The 13,511-nt window shown below is 39.0% G+C and overlaps 1 protein-coding gene across 3 annotated transcripts in view; it reads right to left on the bottom strand.

Moving 5' to 3' along the window:
- Positions 1-13,511, bottom strand: part of NC2alpha (negative cofactor 2 alpha) — a 347,119-nt gene that overhangs the window by 39,519 nt on the left and 294,089 nt on the right. For 2 of the 3 annotated variants that reach the window (XM_071694268.1, XM_071694266.1), the window contains exon 2: positions 863-935. In XM_071694268.1, the coding sequence (XP_071550369.1) occupies positions 863-917 (55 nt within the window). In that variant the 5' untranslated portion in view covers positions 918-935. Of the gene's footprint in view, positions 1-862; positions 936-7,806; positions 7,843-13,511 lie in introns of all 3 variants that reach the window. The other variant, XM_071694267.1, reaches the window with a different exon arrangement.

Genomic DNA, 13,511 nt, shown 5'->3' with positions numbered 1-13,511 from the left:
TAAACCATGGAAAGTTTGTGGGGCTTAGATGTGGAAAGGGAGCTGTGGTTTCAGTGCATTAAACATGACAGCTAGAGACTGAGTGTGAACAAATGTGGCCTTTGTTGTCTTTTCCTAGCGATATCCTGCACGCATGGGGGGTGAAGGGGGTACCATTTCATGTGTGGCGGGGTGGCAAAGGAAATGGCTGAGGGTAGCAAGTATGAATATGTATAAGTGTATATATGTTTTTGTCTGTGTATGTATATGTATGTATACAATGAAATGTATAGTTATGTATATGTGCATGTGTGGGCCTGTATGTATGTACATGCGTGTGTGGGTGGGTTGGGCCATTCTTTTGTCTGTTTCCTTGTGCTACCTTGCTAATGTGGGAGACAGCACCAAAGCATAATAATAAAAAATAAATATATGTACATATATCTTTTTCCTGCATTAGAGAGGTAAAGACTAAAAAGGCCAAATCTGCTCACATACATTCTCTAGCTGTTACGTATAATGCACATATATAATTTTTACAGCCTTCAGAGAGCTAGCCACTTCCACAGGGCAGGGCCACACATCAAGAACTATGTAGTTATTTTGTATTTGTCTTCATGAGGTGAGTGCAGGACAATGAAGGGGTACGTACTCAGCATCTTCAGCATGGGCCTTGCATCATGGGCATGAAGGTTCTTGTGATATTTGTGATATGCTGAATCAACATTTGTGAAACTAGAGTGAAAAATGAAGCACAGAACAAAGACAATAAAGAGTACCATGTGCAAGTCTGGTGAGTGTAGTTTCAGCATATGGTTGCTTTTTGAGCAATATTATACAATGATAAATTTATATGACATGACATGCTGCCATAAAAGGATATAGATGATGACTGGGACTGCTGCAGCCACTTTCCCAACTTCCTCATCTGTCTGCATTATCTTCTTGATTCTAGCCTGGAAAGGAAATGCAGCAATCAAAATAAAGAATTTCACAAATAAACTAAACTAGTGAATAACAAAGTACAGATAATCAAATGGAAAATTTACAGTCCATGTGATGTACCAGTAAGTATGTTCTGTTAGGTACAAAACTATATTTTGACAACATTTAAGGAAAGAAACTTTTGGTACCTTGATCTATTAAAAATTGCGATTCTAAAAGTGATTAAATGTTAAAACCTAAGCTGAGGGGCAGATAATCTATAATTCTGACCAAATGATAGTGCATTTGAGTGTATATGAGAAATTCAGGAGCTACTTAATGCTTCTAATTAAAATTCCTTGTACAAAAATAAGTATAAACCCCATTTTGCTATGGCTTAAATTTCTGGTTAAAAAATAACACCATATATTAACAAAACCATACCTAATCTGATCTTAAATAAACTACCCGAAAATAACACATTTCACCTTACGTTGGTTCTGGCAGCCTCTCTTTCTTCACTGCTTGGTCAAGGACTAAGCCACAGAGTTGGTCCTATGATAGTAAAGCTGTCTGAGGCTTCTCCCCACTGGCCTATGTATCTTTCACAACTTGGCTGATAAAATACATTTTGCAGATATCTACTGAATGAATATATAAGGTTCTCCATTGGGTCACCCAACAGACTGCGAGTTTAATAGTTTCACACCTAATATGTTTACACTATTTTTTTCTTCATATACTTAAGGAAGCATTTGATTTCTGAGGTGATAATTTAGTCTTCCAAGCCTGTTATGCCAGTAAGAAACAATTTCTAAGCAATGCCTGGGAATCATGCCCTCAAGAACTTTCCATGAAAAAAAAAATCACAATACAGCATATCTCTCCCATCAGCACACCATAAAGACATTCCCTGACAGAAACCAAAGCAGACTGTGAATAACCTTTGTACCTTTGTGTATACTCTAGTCCAGCAATTCTGACTAAAGTAGTCTGGAGTTTACTTGGAGTAATTTTGGAGGTCTTCCAACCCTAGAGATTAGGCTGAGCCCAAGTCAATGAGTTTAGTCACTGGAAGCCACAGCCTGCGGGCCTATGCAGATACTTATCCAAGGCCTTCTTAACATTCTCCACTGTACATCCTAAAGGGTTTCTGATGGCAGCAAGCAGTTGAATAGTCTTGGGCCCTGGATGTTCAAAGGGTTTTCTCTTTTTGTGCATATTGCACCTTCAGATTTTATGGGTTATACTTTTCTATCTTTCATGCCAGTCATGCTAAACAGGAGTCAATTCTGAGAGTAAGTAGATGACTATGCCCTTTAGGACGTTTCATCTGTAAATGATGATATATCTTACCCATTTTCCCTCCAGAGAGTACAGTCTCAAAGATTTTAGTCAATCCCTGTAGTTCAGATCCTTTCTTGCAAAAATACAGGCTATGAAAGATCTCAACTCTTTTCAATTCAGCAATATCACCCACCTTGTAAAGCAATGTTAGTGTACAGCAGTATTCTGTTCACTGCAGTTCTTACCTTGAACAGCATCTTCGCTGGTGTTTCCTTCTATCTTGAAGGTTTGTCTGTCTTTAAAGTTGAAATTAGTATACAATGTACAACAAAAGTGTGTGGAAAAGTGTCCTCACTGGTTTAAAATGTTGAAGTTTTACATAACCAATGTATCATCTGTCAAGAGACTATAGCATGTCTGTTTATTGGTATATTTGCTTTAATATTTGCTAGCAAGCTCCTTAATATCTTGCTATCTTAAAGGTGGGAAGCAGAGGGAAAATGCCTGGTACATACAATGGCGAAATAATTCGGAATGAGATCATAATTTTTCTTTCCATCCATGATCGCCATTTCCTACAATAGCGAAGTAGTGCCAGGAACTTATAAAAAAAAAAGGCCACATCTGCTCACATCATTTTCTTATCATAGTTTTAAAAGTACAAGCACAAAACTAAAATATATAAGAATTAAAGACTCATGTTTAGGTGAACTAAACTTACTCTAGTAATAATGGTAGCTACACCCATTAACATCCATAATCTTTAGTCATTGATAACATTAACATCCATAATCTTTAGTCATTGATAAATGAGATGATAATTATGACTACCGTATATCATCAAACTTTATTGCTTCAGTGGGGTGGCAGTTAGAGTTGCAGACTTTTAAACCACTACCCTGAACTCCATCTCTGATTTTCATGTGCATTTTTGAAAAGGCTGCAAATCCTGCACCTGACTTGATAAGCAAGCCACTTTGTTTGTTTTGTGTGACTTATGTCGCTTAATGTCGGCATATGTGAAGGATGCTACACATCTTATACTTGTGAGATGTTCTGGGAGGGTAATAAACCTCACACCATTGAGCCTGGCAGAGAGCTTTCAGTTCTTTTATCATGTTGTATAGGGGAGACAGTGTTATTTCTTCCTCTGACAGTTTTCCCATCCTCTGACCCATGACTGAGTTTGAAATACGTGTGCATGGCATACGTTATGACTGTCTTAAGGATTAAGCCTCATTATCCTAGCCATATGGTGATCCATGCAGTACTGGTTCAAGCAGTGCCTTACCTTTAATGATGATTTTCTTATTTATGGGTGGTAAAATCTCCATCTTTCCTCTGAGTGCCATGTGTCTTTGAAAGTTTAACTTTTTGGGTACTAAAATTTACATTTTCCCCAGTATGATGCACCTGTTTTACCAAACACGCAAATTATCTTTGCATGACATCTGCATATTTTGGAAATCAAGTGATATCCTTGTTCTTTCTCTGTTTCACTCTTCCCATGTCTCTCCTTATCTATGATTAAGTGCGTGATGGCTTCCTGGCCTACACTTTCTAAGTCACTTTCCATATCATTTGCCACCCTCTCATTTCATACCTTATTGTCTCTCCATTTCCATATCTAAGCTTGTGGCTTCCTTTTATGTACTATGATTGCTCTCCTTATCCATGACTAAGCTTTGATGGCTTCCTGGCATACTCATTATGTCTCTTTCCACAGTATTTTCTCCCTCTCTTTTCAAACCTAAGGCAGTCTATCTGTGCAAGAGAAAAAGAGAGAGAGTACCTCCCTACTTAGGAGTACTTAAAACAGAATTTTGCCATGATGGCAAAAAAAGACCCATGAAAACAAGGCATATAACATCCTTCACATTAACCAATATACAAGGAGTTACATCTCACAGAATCCTTTTTTGACAACCTTGGTATCCTGGTCCTTAACATAACCTACCACAAATAAAGCTGAAATAGCTTGGAAATGAAACTGTAGCTGAGAATTCCATGAGAAAAAGTTTGGATGACTACCTGCAAAAAAGGGAACTACTGTATTGTGACAAAGGCTCTGTTAGCAAATGGTGGAACCAATCAAAAATATCACCTTAAACCCTACATTTCACATATGATGTACACCTAATCTGTGACATGACCATTTCATATACATTGTACTTTAATCAAAACCTACCAAAAGTAAGTACAAATATGGATATTGAACCATTAGGGTAAAACAAGTTGCCATGTTAAGGAATTTGGCTATCTAATTTCTATGGTAAACAGATAAATAAGAACCAATCAGTGAGATGGCTTAGACACAATGGGAATCCCTCCTGGGTGGTAGAACACACGAACATGTGAAATGTATGACTAAAAAAAAACAACACCAAACATGCATCAGATGTGTTTTAATGAAAAAAGTACAGTTGTCCAGACTCAAATGAGTAAGATGTTTCTTCTTTAGGAACCAAAATGGTAGCAGGCCTTTTCAAAAAAAAAAAAAAAAAAACCATAGTTCACTAAGCAAATAACAGCAAACCTGTCAAGTAAACTAACCGACAAACTCAAAAAATCTTAATAGACCAAGAAAAATAAGAAGATAAACCATTAAGGGGATAGGAAAAAACAAAATATTTTAATTCATGTGTAAATGTGAACTGAGGACCACAATCCAAACAGGTCCACTGAGAATGGGTGTGGGAAAATACACAGATGATTTCCAGAGAATGAAAGACATACTAAAAAAAGCAGTACAACTGTTCAATAAGCTAAAAATCACCTTAAAGATAAAAGACCCAACTGGTGCTTTCCTTGACAATAACCCCATTAGTATAGACCCTATCACACCACAGGACTTTAAGAGGGCAACTGATAACAAGCTCATGCACTGCCAAAGGAGCAGACTCTCTGAACACTATATTCATAAATGTAAAAAACTTGCACCTTATTTATGTTGAAGGTTCCAGTCAGGGACGCAGCAGCTTGCCGAGTACTGCATGATCTAGCTAGTGGTGTGGGCACACAAGCAGCCAGCTCTCAGGAGAAAATACCAAAGTAATACCTTAAGAAGAGGGAAAGTGAACTAACATTGCCGAATGGGGTAAGGGGTCAAGTTTGAAAGTTAGCCTGGGACTGCTTTCAACTCAATTGTAGGGATGCAGAGCTAAAACCACCCCAAATGTGACAGCAATACTCCACACAAGGAAGAATCAATCCCTTGTATATAAAGAGCAATTGTTCAGAAGAAATTTCAACATCTGAACTGGACACCTAGTTTCTTAGAGGCAGACTTGGCTATTCCTGTAGTTGTGGGGTTTCCAAAAAAGAATGGATGTTACAGTAATACTATGTATGTCCAATGAGTCAAGAGGTGGAATTACAAAACCATCAAAGGAGACACAGGAGTTGAGGAGTTTTTGATAAGAGAGATGAATAGAAGAAAATGAGTCTTGGAGGCATTAAACTTAACAAGATTTTGTGTATCTCACTGAGATATCCTATCCAAGTCTGAGTTTACTGAGGAAGCTGTGTCATGATGAGATGCAGATTGAGTGAAAGAAGAGGGAGCAGAATTGAAGGATGTGGATGAATGCAATGGATTATTTGAAGAAAGGAAATTGTTGAAAAAAGAAGAAAAAATGCAGGGGACAAGACAGAACCTTGAGGGCCACTGCTGTTGATGAAAGAGAAAAGGGGATAGGCTGATCCATCAACAACCAGAGAGATAGATGAGCCAGAGAGGAAGCTAGATATGAAGGAACAAAGAGAGGGAGGGAAGCCAAAAGAGGGGAGCTTAGAGATGAGACCCTAATCCCATACCAGCACTGATAAAAGCAGAAGAGCTTTTCCAAACCTGATATACCTGATTCCTTGCCTGAATGGCATCACTACATACGAGACATATAAACAAAAAGAAAATATCAGTACCAAAAGCACAAAACATCCTTTAGAAAGAAGCCTGGGCACATCCAGAGGTCTGAAACTAACTCATCTGTCAACAGTCCCTCTATTGTATTCTACAAAGAAGGAAGCAAATTAGCACCCACTACTGCTAAAACATACGCAAAAGGACTTCCTTCTACAGCTAAAAAAGAAATGGGTTTCGAAATATTTATACATATACTACAGCATAACTTGCAAAATTGCAACATCATACAAAAAAATCCATGGAGCCTAATTCATCATTTCTGAACCCTAACACATTAAGTTTTCTATTCAAAAAATATTCCACTATTTTATCACTTGCATAAAAATTAATTTGTACTATCACTAAACACAGCATGTTACATTTCACTTGCAAAACCCAAAAATACTGTCTAAGAGCAGTGCCTCCTTAGCCTCTCAGCCCAAAATCTTTCATTATCCATTCAAGATGTCTGTGTAATATCTGTATCAGAAGCCAATCACAACTCTAGATTTTTTTTGGCAAAAAATGTGACCTCTATGCACCAGAAGAATGAAAAGCAATGATTATAACATAAAGCTATGATTCATAACATAAAGTACAAAATGCCAAGAAGAAATAACCAACGTAAAGACTCAGAGGGCAGTATAAAAGACTGGAGTACTATGTGGTATCTGATGATCTTACCCTAAGTTAATGTAATATAGCAATGGCTGCCTCTTTTAAAAAGATGGCAGGTTCAAGTTTTGGGACCTTGAGGAAAAAAAAGGTAAAAATAAAAAATTATGCTCCTTTTCACAACACTAACACAGATATTGTACACACCGGTGTGTGCAAAGTACATCTTTTAAACACAGTGAAACTGCAGAATTTGAAATGGCACAAAGGTCTCTAACAACTCCAAATAACATTGTAATGAACCCAGCCTACTGAAAATGAATGAAAGCAGTGAGGCTATGCTCTCTAGAGCTCATACTGGAGAGATACCTGATTAATGTCTGGGAAATCCTGAAAGGTGTAGTTCCCAATCTGCACTTGAATATAGCTCCTTAATAGAAAGAAACACTATAAATATCCACAAACCAAACTGCTTAATGCACTGCCTTCAGCTAAAAGAAACATTATGGACTGTTTAATGAAGAAATTCGAAGGAGGCCTTGGATAAATGTTTACAAATTGTGCCATACCAACCAGAATGTGTCACTACAATGCCTACAGGCTGCAGTCTCCAATAGCCTGACTGAGCAGAAAAGAAATACTACAGCTTGGCCAAAGACAGCTGTAGGAACAGGAAACCTCTGAAACCATCATAAGGTGTATGTCAGGTAAGGTAAATACCTGACTGTTGGCCAATCATATCAAAAAATTTTGTAATGGTTATGTTAAGGGAAGCAGTGATGGTACTGGAAAATATTCATGTTTTATGGGAATGTAGTCACTATTCATAAAAATATTTAGCTAGTGCATAACAGTTGCAATCTAGATACTTACTGTGTCAAAATCAGAAAGCTGACAAAGGTCATATCCTGGAAGATGAGGGAATATATGGGAAGAAACAAACCAAAATGAGCATACCCTTACCTAACTTAGGTTAGGTTGTGGTTTCCTTGGTAAAATAATTTAAAAGCTCGACCGTGAAACTGAATGAAACCTAACCTAACCTAACCTTTGTTAGGTTAAGGAATATGAGTTTGAACGATAAGAAACCATCTTACCTCAATTGCTTGCTATATTAGATATCAACCTGTTCCCTGCAAAGAAAATGAAAAAAAATTGTTGGTTCAAATGATCTGGTTCATAAAGAGCAGGATTTTCAAGTTTTATGTACGCTGCAGCAGTACACAGCAAAGATTTACCCAATTCCTTTAACAGGTTCAAACAATCCAAGCGAGATCACCTGCAGTCCATGCAGCATACAAAAACTGCTGTTGTTAATCCAAACGTGGTTTACAGCTGATGCTGGTCAATCAAGTGATAGCTCTCTTACTTGAAAAACAATATGTGAGTCCATAGGCTAAGAGGATATCAACAGGATAGTTTGAAGGTTACTATCAGTGCAAGCAAAGCCATGGTAGCATTTCAGCCAATTCTGTACTGGTTTATCTCAACATTTTCTCTCTTCTTCAAGCCTTCATCTTATAAGTTGAATTCTCTAATTCTGACAGGATAAGTGTCAGACATCAAACCCCTGGAAAATTCATCTATGATAATTTTTACTCTGCTCTAATATGTTTCACCAGTCTAATGCAACTATTCCTTCTAACTCTCATCTTATACAATGCCCTACTCAAACAAATCTTAAACAAACATGGTGACATTAAGCGATGCATACCACTCTATTTCAAACCACTCAATTCATATGTATTTTCTCTAAGACAAGCATAGCTTACATTATAAAAGCTCTTAAGAGCATTCTGGGGTTTTCTAGGCACACCATATGGAGTCAGAACTTCCCAAAGTGCTTTCCTATCAACTCTACTATACTCCTTTACTAAACCCTATATGTTTTGAATGATTTCCATTCTTGTTTATCAGAACTTCCTTTAAAACTCTACCTGTAAATTGATAAGCAACAACTGGAAGTACATCCTATTCTCTACATTTCTAGGGGTTCAAGTAAGTTCCACCAATTACCAGTATGAAACCAAATGACATTCACCACATGCAAAGTACCAGTTTAGCCCTGCCACTTCATCATTTGTGGAATAAACAGAGATATATGGAAGAATAGCTTGAAAGAGGTTTTCAGTTACTGGGACCTGAACATTCAGGAGGAAGAGAAATATGTTAACTGGTTAATGTGCTGTCAATGGGGTGGAAGAGGATAAATGAAGAGGTTAAGGGAAACCACAGAAAGGTTCTATGGACAGGGGCTCTGCTTTAAGTGCATTATGACTGCTGGACAGTGGATGTGAGCAAATGGGCCATTCATCTCTTCTTGGTGTGACCTTACTTATGTGGGAAAAGACAATACGGAGAATGAGGAAAAGTTGGCAAAGAGGATATATGTGTCAGAGGTGAAGGGAACAAGGAGGGTGAGAGGCATGAAAGGATAGTGAATTGAAATAATGTGGTATACCAGGGTCGACGTGCTGTCAATGGACTGAACCAGGGCATGTGAAATGTTGGTGGTAAAGCATGGAAAGGTCCGTGGGGCCTGGATGTGGATAGGGAGTTGTGGTTTTGGTGCATTACACATGACAACTAGTGTACAAGTGTGAACGAATGTGGCCTTTTTGTCTGTTTTCCAGGCGCTATCTCACTGAAGCGAGGACAATGAAGCTGTTTCCTGAGGGACGGGGTGACAACAGGAATGGATGAAAGCAAACAAGTATGACTATGTAAATGTGTATATATGTATATGAATGGATGTGCCATTCTTTGTCTGTTTCCTGGCGCTAACTCGCTGTCGTGGGAAACAGTGGTTGAGTATAATAATAATAATGATAATAAAAGTAATATATATATATTTTTTTTTTTTTTTTTTTTTTTTATACTTTGTCGCTGTCTCCCGCGTTTGCGAGGTAGCGCAAGGAAACAGACGAAAGAAATGGCCCAACCCCCCCCCCCCCATACACATGTACATACACACGTCCACACACGCAAATATACATACCTACACAGCTTTCCATGGTTTACCCCAGACACTTCACATGCCTTGATTCAATCCACTGACAGCACGTCAACCCCTGTATACCACATGACTCCAATTCACTCTATTCCTTGCCCTCCTTTCACCCTCCTGCATGTTCAGGCCCCGATCACACAAAATCTTTTTCACTCCATCTTTCCACCTCCAATTTGGTCTCCCTCTTCTCCTCGTTCCCTCCACCTCCGACACATATATCCTCTTGGTCAATCTCTCCTCACTCATTCTCTCCATGTGCCCAAACCATTTCAAAACACCCTCTTCTGCTCTCTCAACCACGCTCTTTTTATTTCCACACATCTCTCTTACCCTTACGTTACTTACTCGATCAAACCACCTCACACCACACATTGTCCTCAAACATCTCATTTCCAGCACATCCATCCTCCTGCGCACATCTCTATCCATAGCCCACGCCTCGCAACCATACAACATTGTTGGAACCACTATTCCCTCAAACATACCCATTTTTGCTTTCCGAGATAATGTTCTCGACTTCCACACATTTTTCAAGGCTCCCAAAATTTTCGCCCCCTCCCCCACCCTATGATCCACTTCCGCTTCCATGGTTCCATCCGCTGACAGATCCACTCCCAGGTATCTAAAACACTTCACTTCCTCCAGTTTTTCTCCATTCAAACTCACCTCCCAATTGACTTGACCCTCACCCCTACTGTACCTAATAACCTTGCTCTTATTCACATTTACTCTCAACTTTCTTCTTCCACACACTTTACCAAACTCAGTCACCAGCTTCTGCAGTTTCTCACATGAATCAGCCACCAGCGCTGTATCATCAGCGAACAACAACTGACTCACTTCCCAAGCTCTCTCATCCCCAACAGACTTCATACTTGCCCCTCTTTCCAGGACTCTTGCATTTACCTCCCTTACAACCCCATCCATAAACAAATTAAACAACCATGGAGACATCACACACCCCTGCCGCAAACCTACATTCACTGAGAACCAATCACTTTCCTCTCTTCCTACACGTACACATGCCTTACATCCTCGATAAAAACTTTTCACTGCTTCTAACAACTTGCCTCCCACACCATATATTCTTAATACTTATATATATATATATATATATATATATATATATATATATATATATATATATATATATATATATATATATATATATGCCTTACATCCTCGGTAAAAACTTTTCACTGCTTCTAACAACTTGCCTCCCACACCATATATTCTTACTACCTTCCACAGAGCATCTCTATCAACTCTATCATATGCCTTCTCCAGATCCATAAATGCTACATACAAATCCATTTGCTTTTCTAAGTATTTCTCACATACATTCTTCAAAGCAAACACCTGATCCACATATCCTCTACCACTTCTGAAACCACACTGCTCTTCCCCAATCTGATGCTCTGTACATGCCTTCACCCTCTCAATCAATACCCTCCCATATAATTTACCAGGAATACTCAACAAACTTATACCTCTGTAATTTGAGCACTCACTCTTATCCCCTTTGCCTTTGTACAATGGCACTATGCACGCATTCCGCTTGGGAAGTGAGTCAGTTGTTGTTTGCTGATGATACAGCGCTGGTGGCTGATTCATGTGAGAAACTGCAGAAGCTGGTGACTGAGTTGGGTAAAGTGTGTGAAAGAAGAAAGCTAAGAGTAAATGTGAATAAGAGCAAGGTTATTAGGTACAGTTGGCTTGAGGGTCAAGTCAATTGGGAGGTGAGTTTGAATGGAGAAAAACTGGAGGAAGTGAAGTGTTTGAGATATCTGGGAGTGGATCTGGCAGCGGATGGAACCATGGAAGCAGAAGTGGATCATAGGGTTGGGGAGGGGGCGAAAATTCTGGGAGCCTTGAAGAATGTGTGGAAGTCGAGAACATTATCTCGGAAAGCAAAAATGGGTATGTTTGAAGGAATAGTGGTTCCAACAATGTTGTATGGTTGCGAGGCGTGGGCTATGGATAGAGTTGTGCGCAGGAGGATGGATGTGCTGGATATGAGATGTTTGAGGACAATGTGTGGTGTGAGGTGGTTTGATCGAGTAAGTAACGTAAGGGTAAGAGAGATGTGTGGAAATAAAAAGAGCGTGGTTGAGAGAGCAGAAGAGGGTGTTTTGAAATGGTTTGGGCACATGGAGAGAATGAGTGAGGAAAGATTGACCAAGAGGATATATGTGTCAGAGGTGGAGGGAACGAGGAGAAGAGGGAGACCAAATTGGAGGTGGAAAGATGGAGTGAAAAAGATTTTGTGTGATCGGGGCCTGAACATGCAGGAGGGTGAAAGGAGGGCAAGGAATAGAGTGAATTGGAGCGATGTGGTATACTGGGGTTGACATGCTGTCAGTGGACTGAATCAAGGCATGTGAAGCGTCTGGGGTAAACCATGGAAAGCTGTGTAGGTATGTATATTTGCGTGTGTGGATGTATGTATATACATGTGTATGGGGGTGGGTTGGGCCATTTCTTTCGTCTGTTTCCTTGCGCTACCTCGCAAACGCGGGAGACAGCAAAAAAAAAAAAAAAAAAAAAAAAAAAAAAAAAAATATATATATATATATATATATATATATATATATATATATATATATATATATATATATATTTCTTTTCTTTCATACTATTCGCCATTTCCCGCCTCAGCGAGGTATATATATATCATATTTTGCTTTGTCGCTGTATCCCGCGTTAGCGAGGTAGCGCAAGGAAACAGACGAAAGAAATGGCCCAACCCAGCCACATACACATGTATATACATACACGTCCACATGCAAACATACATACCTATACATCTCAATGTATACATATATATCCACACATAGACATATACATATATACACATGTACATAATTCATACTGTCTGCCTTTATTCATTCCCATCGCCACCTCGCCACACATGAAATAACAACCCCTCTCCCCTCATGAGCACGAGGTAGCACTAGGAAAAGACAACAAAGGTCCCATTTGTTCACACTCAGTCTCTAGCTGTCATGTAATAATGCACTGAAACCACAGCTCCCTTTCCACATCCAGGCCCCACACAACTTTCCATGGTTTACCCCAGATGCTTCACATGCCCTGGTTCAATCCATTGACAACATGTCGACCCCGGTATACCACATCGTTCCAATTCACTCTATTCCTTGCACGCCTTTCACCCTCCTGCATGTTCAGGCCCCGATCATTCAAAATCTTTTTCACTCCATCTTTCCACCTCCAATTTGGTCTCCCACTTCTCGTTCCCTCCACCTCCAACACATATATCCTCTTTGTCAATCTTTCCTCGCTCATTCTCTCCATGTGACCAAACCATTTCAAAACACCCTCTTCTGCTCTGTCAACCACACTCGTTTTATTACCACACACCTCTGTTACCCTATTATTCGTGATATAAACATATCACTAATATAACAGTAACAAGTCATTCAAAATTTAAAGCCAATTGCAATGTGGACCTAAACTAGTACATTAACAAAAATCGTTCAAGTCTGCATGGCTATTAGCTTTATATACTGATACTATGTTCTGCAATGCTAGGGTAACGTATGAAAAATATCATAACAGTGTAATACATAAAAATACAACACCTAGCAAAACACTGTTACCTTAGTTATATGCTATCACTAGATGTTTGTTAATCTTCCTTGGGGTTGAGGCCTATATAATTTGTTTCTTGATGTTATATTTTTCTTATATGATATTCTTGTATTTCATGACAAACTGCTTTTCACTCTACTTATAAAACATCTATTCCTCAGAGGCCAGGAGGTATGGCAT

Source organism: Panulirus ornatus, chromosome 57 (assembly GCF_036320965.1).
Source record: "Panulirus ornatus isolate Po-2019 chromosome 57, ASM3632096v1, whole genome shotgun sequence".
Lineage (NCBI taxonomy): Eukaryota > Metazoa > Arthropoda > Malacostraca > Decapoda > Palinuridae > Panulirus > Panulirus ornatus.
The sequence above is the reverse complement of the archived record's forward strand: the minus strand, read 5'-3'. Positions and strand labels throughout refer to the sequence as shown.